Below are 25,732 nucleotides of genomic sequence, written 5' to 3'. Positions count from 1 at the left end.
GCCGTTTAAATTGCGGGTTTGGGTTGAATAATGAATCGCACTTAGTAATTGGATTATTGGATAATTGATTGTGCATTATATCCTTCTCTTTATCTTAGAAAGTAAACAAAATCAATCACCAATTACATAATATTCATATTGAATGAATACCCAAAAATGTAAATGTAACACACAATATATCACTAATCTAAACAATCACATCACTATAATTCATCATTCATTTATTCATCATCCATTGTCATATCCATACCAGAGTCTTTGAGAATACTGCCATTTTGGTGTAAGAAAAGGACCAAAATCAACTTTAGATAAAGCTACAATCAGTTTCTGCAGCAGCATATGCCGTTCATGCCTCATCTAAGTTAATGAAGAACATTAATTACTGTTGCAAGAAGTTGAGGGGGTGAAAACAACATTCCTCCATCAAAGTCAAAATACAACCTTATAATAGGGTGTCCAAGTACTCGCTAATCGTGGTGTATTTGATATATGGATAGAGCTGTGTTCCTTCCACACCGTTGGATGATTCTATGTCGAAGTATGTTTGATCCCCCTTTACAAAACCGGAGTATATAAAGACCATCTGCATGTTGTCTGGAAATGGAGTTTCTGAAATGCAACAGAAGGTTACACAACCCGCTGTCAAATTAAGGATATATGTAGCGATAATAGTATAAGCCCGTGCTAGCTCTAATATTTTTCAGTTTAAGCAGAAAACCATTTCTTTTATCAACTCAGATGAGGCTGGGTGAATAAACAAACAGGATAATTGCCGACTAGAATCCCACATATAATTTGTATGGTATAAAGCAGACACTTAGAAAAAAGCATGAGAACTTTGCAATGACTGCTTCAATTCAATCAACATACCATGGATTCTCTTAAGCAGCTCTTCTTCTGAGATGTAGTTTCTCTCGAGACTTTTTCCAATTTTTTTCTCCCAAATATCAATGAGTTCGTTCATGGAAAGCGTGTTGCCAGGTGGCCTCAAATATAGCACTTTGTTCAATGTACGCGGATCATCCACTGTGCTAATAGTGAATGCAGCAACATCACTTTCCTTCACAAAGACACCTGTGAGAGACACAAAAACACCTCCGTGAACCAAAGCTCCTATTACAAAAGACGAGTGCTTACTCTTTCTAAAACATACAAAGGTAGAAGTTAATGATCTTGTTTCAAGTGACTAACAATGAGACCTTTAACATTTCCATCTCCAAATATGCAGACTTTGTCTCTTGGGGGGGCTTGAAGGCCTGGCTGGACAAGGGATGGGAGCAAGTAACTCGTGTAGAAGTTGCAGCAGATGTAAGTGTATGGGATGCCTTCAGCTTCAACAAGACGCCTGATCTCAGATTTCCTCAAATAGAAGTCGTGATCCAAGTGGGAAATTCGAGTTTTGTCAGGATCCAATCCAAATTCTGAGGGAAAGAACCTCTGCGAAATCCCAGCTAACCATCAATTCCTCAATGTATTGTCAGGATCCAATACATTGTATTGTCAACTACATGATTATTGATTCCCCAACTCCCATCCCCAGAAATGGTGCTCACCTACATGCACAGTGGGATCTCACATGATTTAATTTAATGGGATAATGGATAACTATGAATGATTACCATATGACATGATTTCCTTATCCTCAATAAAACTACGTATTTTCACAACGTTTCCACTGTAGTTGAACATATTACTGAAAGGGATATTGGCAAAAGCCTTTTGTAGTAATCATATTACTAATTCATGTTTTCCTTGATGAATTCACATGTCTTTTCTTTCACTAAATGGTACGTCAAACATTAGTTTTCTGCATGTCTTTGCATTGAAAATAACTGCAAAACAACAAAAATGGAAAAGAGAATACGAACAGATTAAAAACCTTGATGCAACCGGCGCGTTTGATAGCCGGAACCAGGAGCTTTTGATCAAGGACTTGCTTTGCTGAAACGGCACAGATCACAACATCAACATGCTTGAGGTATTTGACTAAGCTCTCTTCATCTTGCAATGAACCCTAAGAGCAGCCAAAAGGAAATCACAAGCTGCAAGAACAACAATTGAGACAAAACACAAACAATGGAGTATCTAATAACATGCCTTACAAATATCGAGGCCTGCATTTGAGAGGAATTGAAGTTTCTGGAGTTTGTTCGAATCGGAAAATGCGGATTCTCTTACGAGCCCGAGAGTTCGATGCGACGCGTTTAGGCTGGCTTTAGCAAGTTCGAACCCTAGGTTGCCTGTTACTCCTATTATCAGTATCTTGCTCTTGCTTTCCGCCATTGAGTTCATTTTATTGGAGCAGCCTCCGGCGGTTGGGGTGGTGGCACCGCGGTGCGAAGCGGCGTAGAAAGGTTTTAGTTGTCTTTAGGCCGCGTTTGGTTCGTACTTTATACGGATGTAAAAAGATAAAAAAAAAATTGCTACTACTGAAGCAAAAATTAAACTACATTTGGCAACACCTAATAAATTAATTGTTTTTTATTATATGATTGATATTGTATTTAAATTAATTTACATTTCTTAAGTTCTATATAAATTATATTAACAAAGTATTTGTATAATTAACCTCGACCCAAGGTTGAAGGTAATTTTAGTCGAATAAAATTCAGAATCTTTCGCAAAAAAATAAAAAAATAAATAAAAAAGAACAACGATTTCTTTCAATTATCAAATTCTTTAAAGTTACATCCAAACTTACGGCCTTAAAATTATGAATTTTAAAACGATTTTTCCATTAAATTTAAATTTATCGATGTCAAATATAAATATAGTTTTATTTCATCATCAAATAAAAAATTTTTAAAAAAAATCCAGCAAATGTAAAGTGGGAAGAATTTTATTTCGCTAATGAGAAATATCCCAAAAGAATTAAAGATTAAAAATAGATTAATCATCATTCATTCGTTGGAAAACAAATCTTACATAGTTCATGGAATAAAGAATTGATACAAGTAATTCGTGTATGAAATTAATAATGTTCAAATTGGCAACATGTTTAACTTGCCAACGAAATCGCCGATGGGAAACGCGAGTTTCTCTCAAATTTATAGAATTAATTTGTTGTGAATTAACAAGGTGGAAGATCCTTGGGCGGAGGCAATACTGAATGATCTGCGTCTGGTCCATCCTCCACCACGAATGCTGTCTTCAGTCCCCAACCAGTATGAACTTCCAAGTGACAGTGCATAAACCATACTCCTACATCATAGTAATGCTCATTAACAACAGACTATGAAAGACATTGCCACATTGTGAAGATATGATGAGTGAACATATATATATATACGTGTGTGTGTGTACCTGGATTATCAGCCCTGAATCTTATGGCAGTCCACCCGCCAGTGGGGACGCCGACTGTGTTTCTTTCAGGGGGATCAACCAAGTTGAACTTCGCTGGGTCGTTCTTTGGATCAAAGTTACCGATCCCACTCCCGACAACAAAGAAATTGTAGCCGTGGAGATGGAACGGGTGAGACTCAACAGATAGAAGGTTGGTGTCTTGTAGTACTAGTTCAACTGTTGAGTTGAATGCTATCTTGCTGAGACGTGGACGGTTGCTCTGTGTCGTTTGGAGATTGGCCGTGAGTGGTGCTCCGGTGTAGTTAAAAGGCATAGGGGGCCGGTCTGGGAAGTCTGTTGTGAACACTCCTTTAAGGTTGAAGTAGTGAGCCTGTAGAAGTGCAGTTTGGGGCATCACGAAGGTAATGTTGTTTAATGAAGCTGTTAGTTGTGTTCCGTTCTGGCAAGTTGGGCAGGGATTTACTCCAAGGCCTATGGTGTAGAAAAGATGGCGATCGACCTTAAGTGGTACGTTTGCAGGGAATATTGGAGAATTTAGGCTTCGGAGCTTGGCATTGTAGTTAAGTGCGAAGGCACTGTCATTAAGTGCTGGTAACTGGGGAAGGCTTGGAATTACAGTATTTTGAATGCCTTTGTATTGAAGTATGGCAGTGGCAGTTTTGTTGTCAACAGAAATTGGCGCGTCCATGAATGGCCTTGCAGCCATGAAGTATCTTCCGGGTGCTTGGTTTGCTCGAAGGAGAACGTTTGTGGTCTGACCGGGTGCTATCAGGACTGCATTGGTTGAGAAGGGCTTTGTGTAGATAGCGTCAATTTCCACCACTGTCATGTTGTGGCCAGCTACAGCAAAGAAAAGCTCGTCGTTGAGAGCAGCGTTGATGATCCTCAAGAGGTAAGTTTTTCCTTGCTCAACCTCTACAGCATATGTGTCTGCACATGACAATATACAGAGACATCCTATGAGACATTTTAACAAGAACAAGTTCATCTCCATGAGCACAATCAATTCAAGTCTTAATGTCTTACGTTTCTCAGGACACGGGAAGAGTGGCCCTGGCTTGCCATTGATGGTGTGTGCGTCCGATGTTTTTGGAGGCAATCCCAGCTTGTTTCCTTGCTTAACGACCGTTTCGACATCATCGTTCCACCATTCCCCTATTTTTCGCCAGTTCAAACATGTTAATCTTATTGTCTTCAATAAACAGCATCTGATTGAGTTATAGCATCATTTTTTCTAATTTAACAGAATCACCTAAGAGTAAATTGAATTCAAAATCAGGTTGGGGGAAAGGATATGAGGTCCCCTGTTTAGGCATTATCACAATAGCACCATAAACAGTGGCTCTCAGCCAAGAGATGTGTGCATGCCACCACAACGTCCCTCGTTGCCCTGTTACATTAAAGTCGTAAGTGTAACTTTGCCCTGTCTGTACCGGACACTGCGTTACATAAGCTGGTCCATCAGCCCACCCGTTGCGATATTGCTTCAATCCATGCCTGCCCGAAAAAGCAAAACAAAAAGGACTATTGAGCCATCATCATTAGCAAAAACAACCTAATCCTTGAACTGAATAAACCTCCCTTTACCAGTGAATTGACATGTTATACTGCGCAAAATTAGTAACGTTAATAAGAAGTCGATCTCCTTCTCTAACGTAGATGGTCGGTCCTGGAAACATCCCATTCACCGTGACGATTGGCTTCTCATGGCACAACCTGCTTATGTTCTTTACTTGAATCTGAAAACGCAATACCATCAAATGCATATAACAGGAAAATGTACATGTACTGAAATAACATATTTATGATATATCCACTAACATCAAACTGGTATTTCTTCACTGCAGCTGTAGCTGGAGTGGAGACATATCCCACGAGACAGACGAGAAACAGACGAATCGTCCAGTGAAACATGTTTCCTCGAGCTAAGATGGTCGAATCTGTTACAAACAGAATATTCTTAAACTTATGAAATTATGACCAATGTGGGATGTCTCCAGGACATCTTATAGAAGTGGAGGAAGGCTATAGTTAGGAAGACGGCAACACTCTGTTAGGTAGAGAAATTGCATACCAAAGCTTACAAGCAATACGTTGATGGGGACTTAAAGTGTATGACAAAGCAAAGGGAGGAACAAAGGGGTGAAAAACTGAAGAGTTGTGGATAAAGTATTACAAATATTAGCATATGAGAGGTACATAAAGCCAACCATCATACTGAGCTTTACCGTTAAGAAAAAGGTTTTATTTATTTATTTATTTTTTGTTTTAAACTGGCTAGTTTTATGTTTGTGTTTTGATTTGTTTTGCTGGATGTAATAATGTGGTTCAAGTGCATGAGATGTTCATTAGATTAAAGGTTGGGGCCATGAACCAGAAATTGTTGTACTGGCCAGTAGGTAGTAAAGATGTCGCCATGTAGGTAAAAGAATAAAGCAACAATAATGTTGAAAATGTACCTTCTCACATGAATTAATCAGTGTGACAAAACGTATAAGAGTAATTTGGTTATAAAAAGATTTTTTTGACTTGCAATAAGTTAATTGGGGATTAATTTTGAAATTTTTTAATTTATTTTTGACTAATATTAACAGATTCGGTGAATTTTAATTAATAAAAAAATCAATTTATTAGACAAATATCAGAAGTACTAAATATAATTTTTTTCAATATAAAAAATTTATGTATAATTATATCAAATATTAGACAAGTTGTGGGACTTTGTTCTCACTCGTAACCAGCCAGATATGATTTGGTATGTGACAATTGGCATGATTAGTATTATCTCAGATATGGCTTATTTTATTTAGACAGTGTATGAATGAGCTAGTTGTCGTCATCTTATACTACAATTTGGGTTTACATTTAATTCAAAGAGAGAAGCTGCATTTCCATTTCCGAATATAGGACTCTGTGGCTGCTTCCAAGTTCCAACAGTTGTGCACCGGCATATCTAGACATGAATGAATTAATCTTGCCAACCGTAAAATGCTGCTTTCTCTCCCTGCCTTTGATTTCCATACCTGTTGACTGGCTTCTCATCATGTTAGGGAAATGGAACAAGACTATAAACCCTAAATGAAATAGTAGGATTTTTCGAATTATTCCTTAATGAAATACTATAAATTGAAATATTTGATTTGAATGTGAGTATTTTTTGCTTGAATCAATATTTCGATCTTCCACCAAGATTGACTTATTTTGATAAAGTTAACAAGTGGGTTTTGCATCCCAATCATAAATTAAATGTTATATTTGATGATTTTCGCAACCAACGCCTTAACTTTTGTCTTAAATGTTGTGGATCTCTTTGATTTGTGTTAAAGAGAATCTTTTAATTTCTTGAATGCTATTTTTACTTGTTCTTTACTTATCTTTGGTTTGTCTCTTCACTTGTGTCTTGAATTGTATTTTTAATTTGAAAGAAAATATTTATTTGATTTATATTAAATCAATCATAAGTAAATATAATTTTTTATTTAATTTTTTTTATTAATATCAATAAATTCTTAAATTTTAACTAATAAAAAAATCTTTTTATTTAATGAAAGTATTAAGATATTAAATATAATTTTTTAAAATTATACTAAATGTATTTATAATTATACAAAATTTTGGAGGTGGGTCTCTGCAATCTTCTTATCCATTTTTGAATTGATTAAATGCCAAGGGTATTGGTTTTGAGTGCCCAAATATTGGGCTCCTTACTGAACGCCTTGGAATGATATAAATCGTTAAAGCCCACTGAAGCGGCCCAACTCATGATACAGATTTGAACCACACGGAACTGTGCGAAGTTGACTGAATTAACCCTACTCTCTTCTATAAATACACCAGTGCTACAACCCTAGTTCAGACTGGGCGAATTCGCCTCCCGGCCCCAGCCTCCTACATGAAATGATACTCTGGTAAGGGAAATCTGTTGGTTAAGAGCTCGCACACACATACAGATATGCACACGTTTATTTTTGGGTGATTAGGAGGCGCGATGATGATGGAAGTATGATCTCGTTAATCTGATTATTACTGAGGAAAAACACCTCCAATCCATTCTTACTCTTGACTGAGCGCCTTCTCTTTCTTTTTTGCATCTGACATTTTACTAGGGAAATGCTTAAAATCTTCCTGTGTTCATTCACTAGTTTATCACAAACAAAATACATGTTTATCTTACTCGTTTTTGTTAATCCAAAAAATGGAAATAGTACAAGTGTGAGAAAATGATTTCGATTTGTCGAATGAGACTGATTAGGTTAAATTTTTAATGTTAATAGCTAATTGATTAGGTGTTTGTTCGACTTTTGGTTTTTAAAACGGATGATGTCTTCTTTGTGTTTGCGAGTCGGTCCTCGTTTGTGTTTGTTTCAGGTACGTTTGGATCAATACAAACATTGTGAATGCTGCCTCCTATTGAATTATATTTGTAAATTAACTCAAGTGGAGTTCCAACTTTTTTTAAAATCTGATGCATTTATAGAATTTGTGGATTTGTATGGATAAGTGAAGAATAATGTGAGGAATTTTGACGTAGTTACAATTTCAGTGTAATATTGTTAGACTTCTTATTGAAGACCTCAATTTTAAATCGTTGAAAGTAGTAGAAATCTTTCCACTTTTAATTTTGTTATTTTCCAGTATGAAATTAATTATTAATTAATAAGCTGGGTACTAATTACTGATTAATATTAATAATTAGTAACAACTCGTATTCCTTTTTCATTCAAGAACGTTGCTGTAAAATCACAATAACTGTCACATAAAATTGGAAAAAGTTAACAAATAATTTTATTTGTATTGTATATAAGTAAATTATGTTTTTATAAAAAATATAGTAATTTATACATTTGTATTTTTTTTAAATGAAGCAATTTGTTTTCATATATGTGGAGATAATTTAATTTTATTCTAAAAAATAGGGGGTAAACTATTATTTTTCTTTTTCAAAGTGAGGTAATTTATTTATTTATAATAAATTTCGCTAAACCTAACAAAATCGACCAAAATATCCAAATTCTGCACATGCTTTCTATATTATTCTTTTTATAATAATTACATCATAATTTTAAAATAATAGTTAATATTTCAGTATATTTTTAATGACATTGAAATTATAAAAAATAATAAATTTGTATAAAATGAAATAAATACCATAACGTTTTGATACATTTAAACTCACAATAATTTCATATCATTGATAGTTATGGCGCCAAAATTATATCGTTGATACGTGCTAATTTTATGACTTTGCCAATTTCAAAATAATCGGTGAGAAGAAATCGCCCATTTTGGGTTCTGAATTTGATTCTCGTGGGACCACGGTGGTTTTAGAGGCGGAACATCCGTAAACCGCGTTCCAAATTCCACGAGAAAAGTCAACAGCCGGGTCCCTTGTAAGTTCTCCAATTCCAACACGATTGCAATCAAATTCATGAACAATGCTAGAAGTATATGAAAAGTAACCACGCTTTTGACTGACACACGCCTTTACCCAAAAGCTGCTCACCGGTCATCAAGTTATTCTACCCACAACCTACTTCTATAGTTTGATCAAGCTGCTGGTTGAACAACTAATTCTCTTTTAAATTTTTTTTTTCGAAATGGACGGATAAGATATTAGGATTTAAAGGTTTTAAGTTTCTTTACGTAATAATTATTAATAGACAATTACATATTTATTTTTTAAAATTTGATATAATTACACATCAATTTTTATATAGTTTAAGAATTTATATTCAGTGTTCTTAATGTTGGGTTTTCCTAGCAAATAAATATTTTCATTAATTAAAATTCATCGAGTTTATTGATATTAGTAAAACAAAATTGAATGCAAATTCATAGCGATTTCTGATTGATTATTGCATGTTAAACAAATTTTTTCTGATCAAATTAATATTATAAATCTCATCATATATAAGTGTGAATATTTATAAGAGTAATTCAATTAGAAATTTTTTTATTTAATTTGTAATAAATTAATTAAAAATAAATATAATATTCATTAAATTCTTTTCATAATACTAAAAAATTTAAAAATTTTGATCTGAGAAAAATTTATCAGACGAAAACAATAGATAGAAATATCAATGTTTTTCAAATCATAAGGATTGTACTAGTAATTACAGTCAACAAAAACGTGTATTATTGTTCTTTACCAATAGAAAAAAAATTATATATTTCTGAACACATTCTTTTAACTTAATCTAAGTTATAATTTCAAAATTACTTAATTTAAACTTCTATAAACACGGCACGATAATGATATGCTAACGCTATACGAAAACTCCGTCACACCGCTAAATCTGCAAACCCTTATTATACAGTGTTGATCGATCATTAAACAGAGAAGGTAAAGAGAGGAAATCCGTGAATGGAGACGTTGAAGGAGGAGGAAGAGTATAACTGGAGAGAAGTCAGTTTGCCGGCAATGATACCAGTTGTATCCCCCCCCGAACTCGACAGGGAAACCGGCGAGAGGAGAAGGGGCCGTGACATAATCATAGCTGTCGATCATGGGCCAAACAGCAAGCACGCCTTTGATTGGGCTATCACCCATCTCTGCCGCCTCGCCGATACAGTCCACCTCGTCCACGCCATCTCCAGTACACCCCGATTCTTCGTTTTTTCAATTGCTTGTTTTGTACAAGTTTCTTTTTCTCTTTCAGGATTGGCGCCTCATTTTGTGGTTTTTTCATGTCGTTGCTACTGTGGTTTCTAAGGTATCAAGAACCAGATTGTGTACGAGACGAGTCAGGAGCTCATGGAGAAGCTTGCTGTGGAGGCATTTCAGGTTGCTATGGTGAGTTTTCATGACACTTCTTAATTATTTTGTAGGCATGATGACTGGAGTTATAATTATTGCGATTGTGCAAAATTGAGATAATAAATGCAATTCATGTGAGCTGCCATTAATTGCAATTCTAAATGTGATTGATCTTTGGAAGTTTGTTCTGTATAATCTTTGTCGCTTGGCCCAGCTTGGTTTGGTAATTTGAGAAAAATAAATAAATAAAACCTTCCAAACATATTAAGCCTTTTTAGCATTATGTTATGTCAAATCTTTATTCAAGACCTCCTTTGACAATCAAGTAAAACTGAAATGTACCTGAAACACTAGGTTGCTTCCCATGACTCTTCTTGATTATATCCAGGGTGGTTCTCAGCAAATGTCAAATCAAACATTTAGAACTCATTCTTTTATTTAATTGTTGAACCTAAATAGGCTGTATTTTCTTGTGAAATAATAAAATTTAGATGCTCTTCAATCTCTTGAGCACATATTGAATCTGTAAAACGGATACGCACCTTGTCACAAAAGTAAATAAAACATAAGAAAAAAATCTCAAAAGCTTTTACCTGAATTCTATTTCTTTCTCTTATGAATTTTACAAACCAATGGTATTTCATATACTTCTGTGAAAATAGGTAAGAACAAAGGCTAGGATTGTGGAAGGGGACACCGGCAAGGCGATATGCAAGGAAGCAGAGAGGTTGAAGCCTGCTGCTGTTGTAATGGGCACCAAGGGCCGAAGCTTGATCCAAAGGTCTCGTCCTCTTTTCTCTCCACTCAATGTTGCATTCTTTCTCTTGTCCCAGAATTTGCTAGCAGACTGTGTCTCAATATACTTGCATACTTTCTATGGAGGATAATTACAAAACCACCTTATGAGATTTGAGCATATGTAAAAAAAAAAAAAAACCTTTGCCTTTGAGAAACTAGACTGACGTTATCTACAGTTATGGGGAATTTGTAATTTAAAATATGATTGCGGTAGTTGCAGTGTTATTCTTACAATTCAAGGATTCTTTTAATATGCCTAACCTTAGGGGTGGCGGAGTAGTTATCCTAATATGTGTGCTTTCACTAACATGTTCCTTTTGTATTTTCCTTGCAGTGTGCTACAGGGTAGTGTAAGTGAATATTGCTTCCACAATTGTAAAACTGCACCAATCATTATCGTTCCTGGGAAAGGTATGACTTTGTGCTGTAACTATACTCAGTTTCATGAATTTTCGTGTGTTAGTCCTACAGAATCATAAAAGTATCGATGCTCTTCAACTCCAGATGCAGGGGAAGAATCTGTTTTATAATCTGCATTTGCAAGGATGAGGAACTCGAGGCTCGTCAGAGCATGTATGTTAGTTGAATCTCTTTTAGTAAAGAAAGGATTTCCTTCATTTGGATGTGTGTGCAAGGTTAATATATTACATAATTAATTTTTTTAATGTTGCAGTGTAGTTTTCCTGTGTGTACTTAATCATGTATTAGTTTGTCTCTAACTATTTTATTGTACAAGGACAGACCTTTTTCTTTGGCTGCCTTGTTTACAACTTTAACCTCTTTTACGAGTATAGTTAGTTTTTCCCTTATGGCTTCAACCATGATTTTTGGTTGCTGATTGTAGATATATGAGCCTGCAAGAACTGATTATACACTTTTTGTATCATATTACCAGTAGCATACTGAGTAACTCCATGATATTTTATTGGATCTAATGGGGTCGTAGGGATTTGAAATTCAAATTGGATTGATCATTTAACACAGAATGAGTGGCAGAGAAACAGAAGAGATATTGGAAGCATTGTGCTCTGTTTTTCTTCCCAACCTTTGGGCCAACTCGAATGAATGGTTTTAGATATTTGGTGAGAATTATTTCAGAAATATGTAGCTGGTGGGCTGTAGTGAACCCAAGAGCCAAGAGAATCTTGTAGGTTTCGGCTTTTATTTTTGGAACAGTAATATGTCAACATTGAGAAAGAAAGAGAAGTTTTAGAAGAGGTGAAGGGGCCCAAGAAAGTGAAGATTCAAAAATTCTCTTTCCTTTGTCTTGTAGTTTTCAGTAGTAGAATTTTGGTAATAGATGAGGGCAGGTCCAGCCTTTGCTTTTTCACCATCCATTGGGGCGAAGAGATTCAAGGAGATTTTGATAATAGATGAGGGCAGGTCCAGATTTGCTTTTTCCCACATGGCTTGAAAATGAAGGCGATATTGCCTGCCCTTACAGGTCCTGAAAAACTTCAGCATGCAAGACGTAGGATACAATTAGCTGCATAGCCTCCCATTAAAAAGAAAAAGGTACAAATTAATAGGGAAACTAGGGTTTTTTTTTTTTTTTTTAATTAGTGGTATTATAAGCCGTTGAATGCATTTAGTTGCAATAATAATGCTAGCTTGGTAAAATATATTTGTGGGATGGGCATAGGTGATGGCTAATGATAGGAAGGTTTTTTTTCCCTTGACCTGAAAGGGCAACTTCAGTTTTTCTTTTCTTGAAGCTTTCTTGAAGCCCATCATTGGATTAGGATGCTTAAAGACTGCAACTCCTACTCATTTGTTCAACCAAGTAGATGATTTGTTTGGATCTAGTTGTTGTGTTCATGATAACAAGTCATCACACGTTTCATTACTAAACTTGTCAGTGCTAAATTTTAGCATCGTAGAACTCTCTCTCCCCCCTGCCTCTTTGGATTAATAGACCTTTGCGTCTTGCTATAATTAATCCTATTAAATAGCTTTCACTGGGAATCCTACAGCAAAGTTGAAAGAAAATGGTCCAACGACCCCACAACCCCAAACCAGAGAAAATTGGGAAAGCTGAGAGGGAATCATCTCAGAGAGAACTTGCCTTTCATTTTCTACTCTAATTATGATAACTGCCATGTCTCATTCCACTCTCACAAGACCAACATTTATGTTTCTACTGTTTGGCTCTTGTCCTCTTCTTATCCTTCATGGATTGCTTAAAACAGCTTTCAGGTTTAATTCATAGTACAACTTGTGCAAATTGATGAATGTGACCCTTTTGTATTATCATTGCAAAATCCCTGTTGCTGATGTTACATTGATTCATATCATTCAGCATTTGTCAGTAATCATATTATATACTTTTTCTGGCTGATATAGATATACAATGAAATGCCCCTGTTATCTGCAAAAAAATTGTGTACTGAAAGAGAGATTCATAACAACAGAGGAAACTGGAAACAAAATTGGCTACTTCATGTTATCTTTTACTAATCGTATTCATTGCTGATATTTCTCACTGCACATGGATCATGCATAAGATATATACGACATTTAGTTTGAAACTGGATAAAGATGAGGATCAGCACTTGAATCGGACTTGTTCAAGGATTTTCTATATTTTGTACTGTGATTCACATCTCCAGCTTCACATGCCCTGTTTCGGGGAAACCTGCAAAAATGAAGTTTTATGTAGTTTTAGAATTCAGACCTTGGAATAAATTTGACATTTCATATTTGAACTTGTTGTTTAGGGTAGATTTGAAACATTTATGAAGTGCAAGTTATGTTTTTGTGATTGGGAATTACTGACATGGAAAAAAAACTCAACTGCTTTAGATCATCAATCATTTCAGTTTAAGTGAAGGACAGGAAAAGAAAGATACCAAATAAGTAACTTCATGTTGAGGACCACATAACTCTTAACAGATATATTTCTTTAAATTGGTGGGGATCCATGGTCCTCATCAATTTTGGCACTGCCCAATATGCCTAATTTGTGTAAGATATGGAACAGGGGATCAGAGTTTGAAAAGACATGTTTTCTGTACCTGCAAATGGCTGAGAGATAAATGATGTTGATCTTTCTTGTTGGTATTCCATGCTGTAGAGATTTTGTAGTTCATCCTCCCATGTTAGGTGCTGAATTTGCTGTATATAGAGTCATTTTATAAAAAAAAACTGATGATCATAAAGCTCAAAGACTACGGTAAGAAACAAAGTGAAAAGAACTTACATTCAAACTGGATGAGTCAAGAAATGTATCCGGGATTGATACAGGAGCACTAATCGTTCTCCTGAGTGTGATATCCAAAGGATTTACACACATTTCCAGAGCGGTACCTGAGAGTTCATGGCCTAATGAATTGAACTGAAGGTGAGAAGGATTGACCATTTCAGCCGATGCCCCGATTGTGGGAACGTTAGATGTACAAGCTGGAAAAATCTGTGTAAATAATTTGTGAAGGACATCAGTATTATATGTTTAGTTTGAAAGAATTCAAATCCCAGTTTTAGGTGTAATTCTTTACCTCTTTAGCTAGATAGTTGTCGATATCAAAATCCAGTCTTGGATTGATTGCAGCCAATTTCATAGATAAGAACTGCCATATTAGTGGATTTTGTTAAATCCTATTTTATGATGAATGCAAGAATATGACAACTGATACTCTTGTCTTTATTATCTACCTCTACTTGTCTTTGAAGAGACTGGACATAGTTGATTATCTCGTCGAGCATTCCAGCCTTCCCAGTTATCTTGTTGCACCCTGGAACTAAATCTTGCAGGTACTTCATTCTTTCACTTATTTTTTCTCTTCTTACCTAAAATTTCCTCCCTCCATCAGAACAAGAAAACAGGTTCGAGATAGACAATACAAAACAACAAAAGACATGATAAATGTTTCTTACTCTTTCGGCCAAGCTGTGGCTGTCGGTGGCTTGTCCACGACGGGCACGGACATGAATATAGTCGGGCTTTGGAACATCAGAGGCTTTTGAGTTCTCCTTTGAATTATTGGCAGAGGGCCCTTTGCAGTTCTTGTTGTTGGTGGCGGTGCTACCAGTAGTGGTGGTGCTTTTGCTATTGCTATTCTGCTCCGTGATCTTAGATTCCTCTTCTACACATCCTTTCATCTTTTTCTCCTCGGATTTGTCTACTGCAACTACCTGAATATACCCCATATAACATACATGATCAACAAATTATACTCAAATTTAGTCATAAGCACAAGTTGGACGGCTGGTGTTTCAAGACTCGGAGAATAAAAATGGGAAATCACCTTAAGGTTTTGAGTTTTATAAGCCTTTCTCTTCTTGGAACTCTCTCTGCCGGTCTCGGAACTCAGAGCAGCCTCCTTACCTTTATCCGCCGCCACCTCTGCCGCCATTGCTGCCGCCACGTTCGGCGGGCAGCTGACAGTCCTTGGAATAGGATAACTCATTTCAAACTCGGACCCATTCCCATAATTCAACACCCTCCGGAAATCATCGCTCCACCCGTTTTCTTCACCTGGGTCGGGCTTCATTGCTCCAGGCGCCAGCATCTCACCAAGACCCTGATCATTATTCAAGGTCAAAAGAGAAGCACCCAACGCCTCCCTTTCATTGAAATAAGCAAGGGGTTGGTGTTGGATTAACTGTTGTTGCTGCCACTTGAGGCGTGAACGTTGGCGCTGAATCACGGTCATATCAGTACTTCCTGAATTGGTGTTGAGACAATGCAACATTTCAGGCAAACCACTGTTCATTAGCAAGAGGCTCTTGGAGAATCCTTTGGATCCAAGTATTAGTGGGTTTTGAACAATTGGTGTTGAAAATTGCAGAGGGCAGCAGAAAGTGAATTGCAGTAAGGCGTATATTGTTTGATGTGGGAAAGATGCGAGCAGTAGCAGCTGAGGTTTGGTTTTATATTTATTTAAGGGGGAGAAGGGAGAGACGTTAGTTGGGGGGGGGGGGGTGGAAAAGTGAGAGTTTATGGGGTAGAAAGTAGGGAAGTGTGGGGTATATAATTGAGGAAAAGTGGGCGGGAAGTGTGACAATGACCGCCGGAGTTTGACACAGTGCAGCCGGAGTAAATAAAAAGAGAGGAAGGAATTGGAAGGCGGGGGCGGAGAAGCATGGAATTGGAAGGGAAAGCACAAGGGGAAGCGATGGTGCGTGGGGCCAACAAGACGTGGTTAGCCACGTGGGAGTGTCTGAGGGGCCACCCCACCCCCAATCCAATCCCCTATGGATACTCATCACCTCCCACAAATACAATACAATATTGATGCTGATTGGGATATCAAAATTAATTCTGAATTTTAAGTCTTAAATATTATTATTATTATGGTAAGAATAAAAAAAAAGAATGTGCGGAAATTAATTTATTTAGGTACATAAAACCGTACGTAACCAATTAAGCTGCATTTAATATATTAGTAAAAGTGAAGGAGGGCGTGTCAATTGGTGGATATGTTAATTAAGTCTAAGTTGTTGCATGGTGAGTGACATAGGAACACCGCTTGAAATTGAGTGATTACTTTTCTTCGTCTTTTTGTTTTTTGATATATTTGTTTCTCCCTGATTTGGAGATTTTTTTATTTAATTCAATTAATTTTTGAGTGTATATGCATTCAGAAGTGGGGTTGGAGATTCATATTTTCTGAAATTAAATGGGATTATAGAGATTCAACATTTTTCTTTATGTATACAAGTAGTAGTAGCAGCAGCAGCAGCTTTGTCATTATTGCCCAAAATAGAACACTACCTACTTTATTATTATTATTGTTATTATATTTAGAGGGTGTTTGACTAAATTTATAAGCTTCTCAAAACATCGTATAAGATGTTAAAGAGCTTATAAGCTCTAATAAAGTGTTTGATATTTTTTTTTAAATAGCTTATAAGATCTCAAAATAAGATGTTTTGGATCTTATAATTTCTTTAAAAAATTTAATTTTTCTAATTTTTTAATAAGATTTTATAAGTTATATAAAATTAATATGTTATATATATATATATATACATATACATAGATAGAGGGGGGGGGGGAACGAAATGGAGAGTGGAGGACCACAGTAAACATAGATTTAGGTGGAGGGGAGGGGTGGAGGAGGAGACAAGCATAATCCACTCTAGATTTGCTATCCTTTTCAATTACTGTTTTATTTCTCATTCAACTTTTCAATTTGAGTATGACCACCTCACCCTCTCCCCCACCCCCTCCCTTTATCATATCATCATATTTCCCCATGTTGCAATCAACCTCCCCTCCTCACATATCATTTTCTCTCACAATCATAGTAATAAATAATATTTCTTTCAATTTACACATAAATATACATAATTAAAGTTATTGTTATCGCCGCAAATTTTGGTAACTTTTATTATATCCTTTTTTGTAGTTGTAATATAATGTTGGGAAAACCATTATTATTGTTTTCATGCAACCACAATAATTACTTCCATTCCTTGCTAGCTAATATATTTCTTGAAGGATGTTAGTGTAATACATCTACTCAACTCACTCTTTTGCTTTAAGGTGTGCTCAATCAAATTTATAAATTAATTGTATTTACGCTTCTTGATTGTTGATATAATTATATAAATTAATTCATTTTTTTACATAAATGCACATATATTCATAAAAATATCAATATCATTATACCCAAAAAAAGGCTTATTTATGTCAGCCAAAATATTATTGAGAATCCCAAATGCCCCTATTGATTGGTCAATCATTTATCTAATTTTTCATGGATCATAATGGTGTTTCTATAATCATCAAACTTTAGAAGGAGTGTCAGAGTAATATTTTGGAAAAGAGCAATATGATGTCTTATATATAATATATGTTTCTATTCAATTTCTTAAGTTAAAACTAGAGGATAATAAATAATAAATAAATACTAATTTAAAAGAATAGATAATTTTTTTAATTTTAAAAATTTATAATAATTTGTACAAATTGACATAAATTTGCAATTGAAAGTTATAGCGTAGTAATTTATTTTGTTAACATATAAAAATATAATTTCATATTTTAATTATTAAAATATATAATTTTATAGAGGTTCTATAGAAAGAATTGGTAATATAGGATAGCTATGATCATTTAAATTTTTTTTAACTAATATAGAGATTTTAATTTGAATTTTTGTAAAGATTAAAATTATAATGTTAAGAAATTAGATTTAAATTAAAATTTGGATATAAATAAATAAAACATTGTGTAAGGTCATATTGCTCCTATGTAGAACATTTTTTAACATTTGGTAATTATAAAAAACTCCCCTTAAGGGAAAATCTAGTGCACAACTTTAAACATTTTTGTCTTATTTAATTTCGTTTTTTCAGAGACTTTATCGACAGGGGTATTATAGACTTTTCAGGCTACTTTTTTGGTCAAATATTGGCATGTGTGATTATGCAAAAAAATGGCATTAAAGATGAGAGAATATAGATATAATTATTCTTTAAATCAAAGAAATAGGGATATATATAGAAGAAATAAATTGTGCCTTGTTGATTAGGTCATTTGGTGGGCAGTTTTTGTAAAGCGACATGACAGGGCCTTAGCTACTTGATATATCATGCATTGCCTAATTTGTATAATAAAATTGACGCAGACATTTCATCAAAACTTTCTCTTCTAACCAAAACTCTCTCTCTCTCTCTCTCAGTTTTCTTTCCCATGCTGAAATTCTTGCAATGATTTGAATCCCCTATTCCTAAACCCCATTCTACACTCAACCAATCAACAATGCTTCTATACTCTCATCATTCCATATATATGCTCTACATTATTATTATTATTATGCATGCACCCATTCTTGTTTTCTCTTTAATATATATATATACACACATATTGGAAGTGCATGGATGGTTACACATTTGATACAGGAAGAGGATGTATGTATCTTTTCTTAGCTTTCACACACGTTACACACATATATATATATATATATATGCATGCACTGCTAACAGTACTATATACAGTTACAATTTATTCTATGTGATATTATAATTGGATAAATTATTCTTTTATAAAAAAAATAATAGTAATTTATCTTTTTATATTTTTTTAAATAAAACAATTTATCTCCATATTTAAAAAACACATGAGTACGGGTGAATTGTTATATTTTAAAAAATATAAAGAGATAAATTATTAAAAAAAATCATAAAAAAATATTTTACTTATTTGCAATATCATAGGGAGTTGTTTGCATTTTTTCAATACTATATATGTATGTAATCATGCTTGGTAAAAAAACAAAATCACCAGATAATCCATCTTAATTCCACTACTCTTACCATTACATGGCTACAACTATATTTTTTTACTGCCAATAAAGTCTAACTCAATTGATGTACCACATGACTTTAAAGTTATGATTTCGAACCCCACCAATGTGTGGGATGTTTCTCTTTAATAGTTAGTGTCGTTCTACTTTAATAGTATTTATTAATTAAATATTATTATATGATATTAATGTTTAATATATGATTGTTATAGTTATTATTAATTGTTAAATATAAATATTTGATATTAATGATTGTAATCGATTTATTCAAAATATAATAATTCATAATTTTCACTTAAAAGAAATATATTTGTCTAGGTACTAGGGGCATATAATTCATTTCGGCATGTATGGCTCCTTTTCAATTCTTTAAAGGTAAAATCTCTTGTACAAATTAAGAGGGCAGAAATGATGAGTCATTTTCAGCAATGGGTATGTCAGTATAATTGAAGAAGAGCAATCATTATTATTTTGACCAATATACATATAATTATATATGATGTGGGGTGCAAGGGTGATTAATTAATTACATCAATATAATAATTAGATATGAGAAAAAATCAGGCATGTAAAATATGTGTGGTCTAGTAATGAATATCAGGCCTTTTAATTTATATTTGCAGCATGCAGGTAATTAATATACATATTAGGGTAGGACGTATAGCTTAGTACCAATATTAATTCCCTACATTAATTTGAAAATATGAATAATATTAATAATAGCATATATATATATATATATATTAGAGTGTGTGTGTGTGTGTGTGTGTGTGTGGTGTGTGATCTTATCTTGTAGCTAGGGATGAAATGGAGGCAAGAAATAATAAGTGATGGGGGTATGAAATATTGCAGCAGATCCAAAGTTCCAAACTTTCTCAATTACTACCCAATTCAATATAATTTCATCACATCCAAGAAAATTGCATGCCATCTTTATTTATTTATAATAATAATAATTTGCTTCACCTACGGCCCCATATATTTCTTATTGTTATTTCAATTCATCTATTTCCTTCTTGCCTTTCTTTTTGTACATATAATATATAAATTACTTTAGGATGCATTTGGACAGATATATTTCAATTTTAAAAAAGAATTTCCATTCATTTAATAATACGTTTAATTTGACATATTGGGCAACCATCCATACCCATACCCATCCAACAACCTAATTACAAGAAATTAATAATAGATGATATTTTGGCATCTGAGTTTTGGTATTATTATCGAATTGGTACATGAATTTTTGTAAATGATATAATTGATACCCAAGCCTTTATAAATATCAAATTGATACATGAAATTTTACAAATGCTTGAATTGATGCTTGAGTTTCTCCATAATTGTCGAATATCATTTGTAAAAATTCATCTATCAATATAACAATAATACTAAAATAATTTTTACTCATAGATCATATATGTAGACTAAAAAATTCACTTATATATAAACATAGCAAGTCATATTTCCATAGTTGAGAATTGGAAAATAGATGGGTTCCCTTGGGAATTGGTATATATATAGGATAGAATAGTGAGTTGCAGCCTTTTGTCATCATTTCCAATCATTCATATATATATATATATCAAAACCCATAATCTATGTGCCATCTTTCTTTCTTGGAACACCTTATTAATTTAATTTCATCCCCATTCATATCAATTACAACAAAATTAATATCATATAATATACGATAATATTTAATTGTAACAAAGTTTTCCTATATATGTATATATAAATCCAGCATATATTTTTTTTTCACTTTTCTCTAATTCCCAAGATATAACAATTATGCAATGCAATAATACAAAAATTTAATTGTTGTATTATTCTCAATTTTAATTTCTATTGTAAAAATTTGGTGTATAATATTGAATTGATAGATGATGGGGTGGGTGTTTGTTTGAATTATGGGAAATAGTGAGTAGAAGAAGAGGAAGAATGTAGGGAGGGGGAGAGGTGGTTGAAATTTAGAAAAAAAAAAAAACAAATTGATAGAAGAAGCAGAATTATTTGTTTCTTAGTTTCTTTTTATGGGATTCAGTGTCTGACTTAATTTGTCAATTCCCAAGATTCTACTCAATTCAATCCTAACCTTTTCCCCCAAACCCATAAATACAAAATACGCCTCATATGAATAATTAGCTCGCTCTTCACGTTATTTGAGAAATTATATATAATATTATTGATATTAGTTTTTATCTGATAAATAAATTTATTTTCGTCAGTAAACATTAACAAAATTTGTTAATATTGGCAAGAAAAAATTGAACGAAAAGTTATATTTATTTTAGATTGACTTATTACTAACTAAACTACTTCTATAAAGGTGAAAATCTGTCTCTTCACATGCATCTATTCGTATGAAGTTAGAAATATTATATATAATATCTTAAATTATAGAGAACTTATGTGTAATTATATCAATTTTTTATAAATGACGGTATAATACTTGAGTTGGTTATACGTACTACTCCATCACTTTTTGTTTCCTCCCTTCATTTATACGTGTATTTCGTAGGTGGGAACATGTAAATTATTACTTTAAACGCCCATTCTGACAAAAAAACACAATAATAAAAAAGCATCTTCACTGCTAAGAAATGAAGCATGGATCTATAAAATAAATAAACACGAATGCATACGTCTTCTCAAGTGTTTGATTCAACTAATGTGTTTTTATGTTTGATTCGGATAGGGTATTGAGATATGAGGATAGTCCAGATTAAGTGTTTGGAAATTCAAGGAAAAATCAGATTGTTAGGTTCAGGGGTTATTTTTTAATAAAATTCGATGTCTGTGAGATTAGAAAAAAGAATTATAAAGCTGATATGAACTTAATAAATCAAGTATCGTAACTCAAAAATAGTTGTGAGATATTTATAATATCAGATGTCCATATGAATACGAACTCAAGTAGTGTGATCTCGAGCTCTCAAATACAAAACGATCAATGATCTTGATTCATGATCCCCTAAGTCGAGGATCGACCCGAGTCAAGAAACACGTGAATCTTAGTCATGTTGGGATGTTTTGCCTTTATGGGAAGGGTAGTTCGGTCTTTTTACAAGACTAACTGATATATGCCTATCAACATTTTAGGATGGTTGAAAACTTATAATTAACTAAATATCTATAAATTATTTTGAGGATATTTTAGAATTAGAATAATAGGTTTATGAAAGAAGATGTTAGAATTTTATATTTTTGAATTTATTTTCCAAATCCAATTAATAAATTTATTATTTGACTAACTATCTTATTAATCAAAGATATTATTTGTTGCGTTAGATTTGGGCCCGTAAAGAATTAATACATCAAATTAACATGTTAGAAAAAATATATATAGGTTGATAGTTTATTATTCCTTGTTTGGTGCACAAAACAGCTGAGTGAAATCAGAAAACCAAGGATTGGTGGTGAGTGGTGAGAATAAAGAAGGCAAAGCATCTAAAAGTTGTTGTTATGGATAACCCCAAACTGGGCCTCACCCTCTCTTTCCAGCTGGGAATCGACATTTAGGCCTCTTTACATGTTTTCAGTAGGCCCATCCATCACTTACTTCAAAATAAGCTCAATACCTTATTTTAACTACTTGTTTAATAACATACTAACTTTCACCTATCTTGTCTCCACATCTTCCATAATATTTTATTTAGTATCTATAATTTAATTTTTTTTCTTATATGTACAATAAGTATTTCACGTCACTACCAACTTATATATAAATACTGAAATAATAAACTTACACACAAATACTCATATTTGGCATTCGAACCCGTAATCTCATACTTGTTAATTCAGCATCAACTACTATAATATAATACTTAGGAAACATTTAACAAATTTAAAAAAAAAAAAACCTTAATTGTATCATCTTTGAGATTGTCATATTATGAGATTGATTCATCATGTTTAAAACACAAGAGAGAAACATGTTATGGTAGTGAATTTAAAATGTAATAATAAAATAAAGAAAGGTTGGGAATATGTTAGAAGAAATGTGTACAAAATTAGAGTAGAGCATAGGGATTTGTCCCAGAAATGTTGAAGCAAGAAGATCATTCATTCAGATTTGTAGTGCACCCCTCCATTATTAATATTCTATGGATAATGCATCACAACCGAAATTGATTAATTATACTTGTGAATTTATGCCTTTCCTGTCTAATCTTTCACATCTATGGATCCACATATATTCTCTTTTTTTTTTTTTTTTTTTTTTTTAAATTTCCACCATTAATCGCATTGTTGTAACGAATGGTTTAAAACTTGACTGAAAAATAACAAGAATCATGTATATGGATCAGCTTATTATTTGAAAATATTTTGTTCCAACCAATCAAAAAAAAAATTTAAATTTATTTTGAATTGATATATCAAGATGCATTAGGCACAAATTTGATTCAGGCTTATTATAAATTTATATATTTTGTAAATATAAAATTTAAATTTGTTATGAATTTAAATACAAAATTCAATTAAGATTTGCCATTAATAATTTATTTCAAATTTTTGATGGTGTGTTGAATATTGAACAATTGAATACCCAAAATAGAGTGAAGAATGGAGTGAGTATTGGCAGAGATGGGTTAGTTTGATGTATGGAGAGGGACTAAGACGTTCCGAAGACCTGGACCTCTGTTTTATATATATCTACATAGATAGGCCCAATGTTATCCCAGTCCAAAGCATCATATATCAGAAGGCCCAAGCCCTCTTGTGATGTTGCCATTCACTACCAATTTCTTCTGCAAAAACGAACTCTGTCTGGGTTACGATTATATTTAATTCATTTAAGTTAGTTATGTTTATCCAGACACATAATTATGGTGGGAATTAATGGAGGATTTATTATGTTTGTCCGCACCTTAAATATAAAACAGATTAGTAATTTAAAATAAAACATGAAAAAAAAAGGGAGATGGAGCAGCAATTTGCAGGGTTTCCGTACAATTTGGATAAAAACAAAGATTAACAGTAGAGGAATGGACATGCATGAAATTAAACATACAGTGGCAGTAGAATTACAAGGAATTAGTCCGCAGCAACTGTCTCATGCATAAGCTGAGGACGACGACGTTTGCTGGCATTACATCTTCAGAAACTTCATAAGCCTGTTAAACAACCAACACCATCACTCAAAAGCATTTTTAATTTGTGGGCCGGCTGGAAGAAGACACTCGGATTTATATATGGGTGCATGCAATGCAGATGCACTGCACCCCATCCATATATATACATACATACATACGTACGTACCTCTTCTCTTCATGTATGGAGTTAGTGTTGGTGTAGTTGGGAATGGGGACATGCCCGGATTCTATGCGGCGGAGATCCTCAATTAGAATCTGGTAGTGGGTCTTGACGTCCTCGACAGATTTGCCACCGCCGACGGCGCGAGCGACGTTCTGCCAGCGGTCGGGAGTGTCCCTGTCGAAGCGGGCGAGTGCCTTCTCGAAGAGTTTGTTCTCTTGGGGGGTCCATGAGTGTGAACTGGAAGCCATGGGGCTCAGGGCGGGCGGCGGTGGTTGATGGCTAGAAATTATTTGGATGGAGGAGGGTTCTTATAGCGGGAGGGGTAGCCTATATCAATGTTTTGGGGGACTCACTCGTCTGCACACCAACCACAACCGGAGTTGCCAGGTTGGGAATACAACAATCCCTGTGAATTTAATTACCAGCTACCGCAACTTGTCCAATATAAAACATAATTTTATGGACTAATGACCCATTTGAAACAGTAGTAGGTACGTAATCTTGCACACAATAAGTGTAGGGTAGAATCGAGCAGAAATGCAGTAATAAATATATATGTACATGTTTGGTGGAGCACAGCAGCAAGCATGCATATAATTAACTTAACCCCTCCTGCTCTTCTCTTTACGGTCAAGTAGTCAACTACTGAATTCAATATTTCCTGACATCATCATATATACATATATTCCAGATACTGTTTTGTTGTGTAGTAAATGAATGTGGAAAGGGAACAGTGAAGAACAGACACACACACACACACACTCAGACCCACCCGCCCCCTCTAATTACTACTTTGATACTCACTCTTACATCATTGGAATTACTCTCTGTTTTTTCTCTTCTCCACAACACTTCATTGGAAATGGGTAATTATATACATACATATAGACCAACCTGCAGCTCATCATAATTACACACATATTCATCAAATCCAATCCAATCCACCATCCAGGTGTTGCTTACTAATTAACTGCTGCTTTATCTATCCTATACACTTTCAGCGATATGTCCACTGTCAATACTCTCTCCCCTCAATATTACTACACAATATATACGTATATATACGTATGTGTGTTTGTGAACCATTTATACAGGCAGTAGAGCTGTCCAAATGAAATGATGGAATATGGTTCACCTCAGAATAGGGAAATCTTTCAACAAATTAAAGTGGCTTTCTACAAATAAAGGCCCTTCACTTCACAATTCACATACAATACAAATGGGTGGGGTAATAGCATTTTTTATCCCATTCCTTTTATTTTTTATGAAATTATCAATTTCAATTTATTTATAATTTAACAGCGTAAGTCACTTATCATTTTGTGATCGTTATGTATTTTCTGTGGGAGGAAAATAAGCA

General features: G+C 34.0%; 5 protein-coding genes and 1 non-coding gene across 10 annotated transcripts; 2 read left to right on the top strand and 4 right to left on the bottom strand.

Annotated features, from left to right (window-relative positions):
- Positions 1-200: 200 nt before the first annotated feature.
- LOC105169652 (NmrA-like negative transcriptional regulator family protein) lies at positions 201-2,390 on the bottom strand. 2 transcript variants are annotated; one of them, XM_011090110.3, is made up of 5 exons: positions 2,098-2,390; positions 1,880-2,014; positions 1,200-1,437; positions 871-1,074; positions 201-609 (listed from the first exon to the last, which is right to left on the bottom strand). In XM_011090110.3, exons 1-5 carry the CDS (start codon positions 2,290-2,292, stop codon positions 443-445), a joined length of 939 nt encoding a protein of 312 aa, XP_011088412.1. In that variant the 5' UTR covers positions 2,293-2,390; the 3' UTR covers positions 201-442. The 2 variants fall into 2 exon arrangements, with proteins under 2 accessions (XP_011088412.1, XP_088739309.1); XM_088883183.1 differs by having other exon boundaries at positions 2,103-2,390.
- Positions 2,391-2,871: 481 nt separating this feature from the next.
- Positions 2,872-5,284, bottom strand: LOC105169650 (laccase-11). 2 transcript variants are annotated; one of them, XM_011090109.3, is made up of 6 exons: positions 5,125-5,284; positions 4,891-5,042; positions 4,556-4,800; positions 4,330-4,458; positions 3,304-4,233; positions 2,872-3,201 (listed from the first exon to the last, which is right to left on the bottom strand). In XM_011090109.3, exons 1-6 carry the CDS (start codon positions 5,215-5,217, stop codon positions 3,071-3,073), a joined length of 1,680 nt encoding a protein of 559 aa, XP_011088411.1. In that variant the 5' UTR covers positions 5,218-5,284; the 3' UTR covers positions 2,872-3,070. The 2 variants fall into 2 exon arrangements, with proteins under 2 accessions (XP_011088411.1, XP_088739280.1); XM_088883154.1 differs by having other exon boundaries at positions 3,304-4,458.
- Positions 5,285-7,287: 2,003 nt separating this feature from the next.
- Positions 7,288-7,372, top strand: LOC148787368 (small nucleolar RNA U30). The gene has a single exon (XR_016067073.1). It is a non-coding gene; the product is annotated as a small nucleolar RNA U30 (small nucleolar RNA).
- A 2,154-nt stretch (positions 7,373-9,526) lies between these two features.
- On the top strand, positions 9,527-14,672 carry RD2 (Adenine nucleotide alpha hydrolases-like superfamily protein). Of its 3 annotated transcripts, none has more exons than XM_011090107.3 (6): positions 9,527-9,902; positions 10,020-10,099; positions 10,726-10,844; positions 11,196-11,272; positions 11,366-11,434; positions 14,531-14,672. In XM_011090107.3, the coding sequence occupies exons 1-5, from the start codon at positions 9,671-9,673 to the stop codon at positions 11,389-11,391; spliced, it is 534 nt and encodes a 177-aa protein (XP_011088409.1). In that variant the 5' UTR covers positions 9,527-9,670; the 3' UTR covers positions 11,392-11,434; positions 14,531-14,672. The 3 variants fall into 3 exon arrangements, with proteins under 3 accessions (XP_011088409.1, XP_088739281.1, XP_011088408.1); XM_088883155.1 differs by lacking the exon at positions 14,531-14,672 and adding an exon at positions 13,842-14,511; XM_011090106.3 differs by lacking the exon at positions 14,531-14,672 and having other exon boundaries at positions 11,366-11,679.
- On the bottom strand, positions 13,208-15,573 carry LOC105169649 (uncharacterized). The gene is made up of 7 exons (XM_011090108.3): positions 15,106-15,573; positions 14,735-14,992; positions 14,513-14,647; positions 14,356-14,427; positions 14,061-14,270; positions 13,876-13,975; positions 13,208-13,496 (listed from the first exon to the last, which is right to left on the bottom strand). Exons 1-7 carry the CDS (start codon positions 15,571-15,573, stop codon positions 13,459-13,461), a joined length of 1,281 nt encoding a protein of 426 aa, XP_011088410.1. The 3' UTR covers positions 13,208-13,458.
- An 8,416-nt stretch (positions 15,574-23,989) lies between these two features.
- Positions 23,990-24,857, bottom strand: LOC105169647 (protein RADIALIS-like 4). The gene is made up of 2 exons (XM_011090105.3): positions 24,376-24,857; positions 23,990-24,230 (listed from the first exon to the last, which is right to left on the bottom strand). The coding sequence occupies exons 1-2, from the start codon at positions 24,618-24,620 to the stop codon at positions 24,206-24,208; spliced, it is 270 nt and encodes an 89-aa protein (XP_011088407.1). The 5' UTR covers positions 24,621-24,857; the 3' UTR covers positions 23,990-24,205.
- Between the last annotated feature and the right edge of the window lie 875 nt (positions 24,858-25,732).

The sequence above is a fragment of the Sesamum indicum genome, linkage group LG8, assembly GCF_026168435.1.
Source record: "Sesamum indicum cultivar Baizhima isolate 11 linkage group LG8, ASM2616843v1, whole genome shotgun sequence".
Lineage (NCBI taxonomy): Eukaryota > Viridiplantae > Streptophyta > Magnoliopsida > Lamiales > Pedaliaceae > Sesamum > Sesamum indicum.
This window is presented reverse-complemented; position numbering and strand designations above follow the sequence as displayed.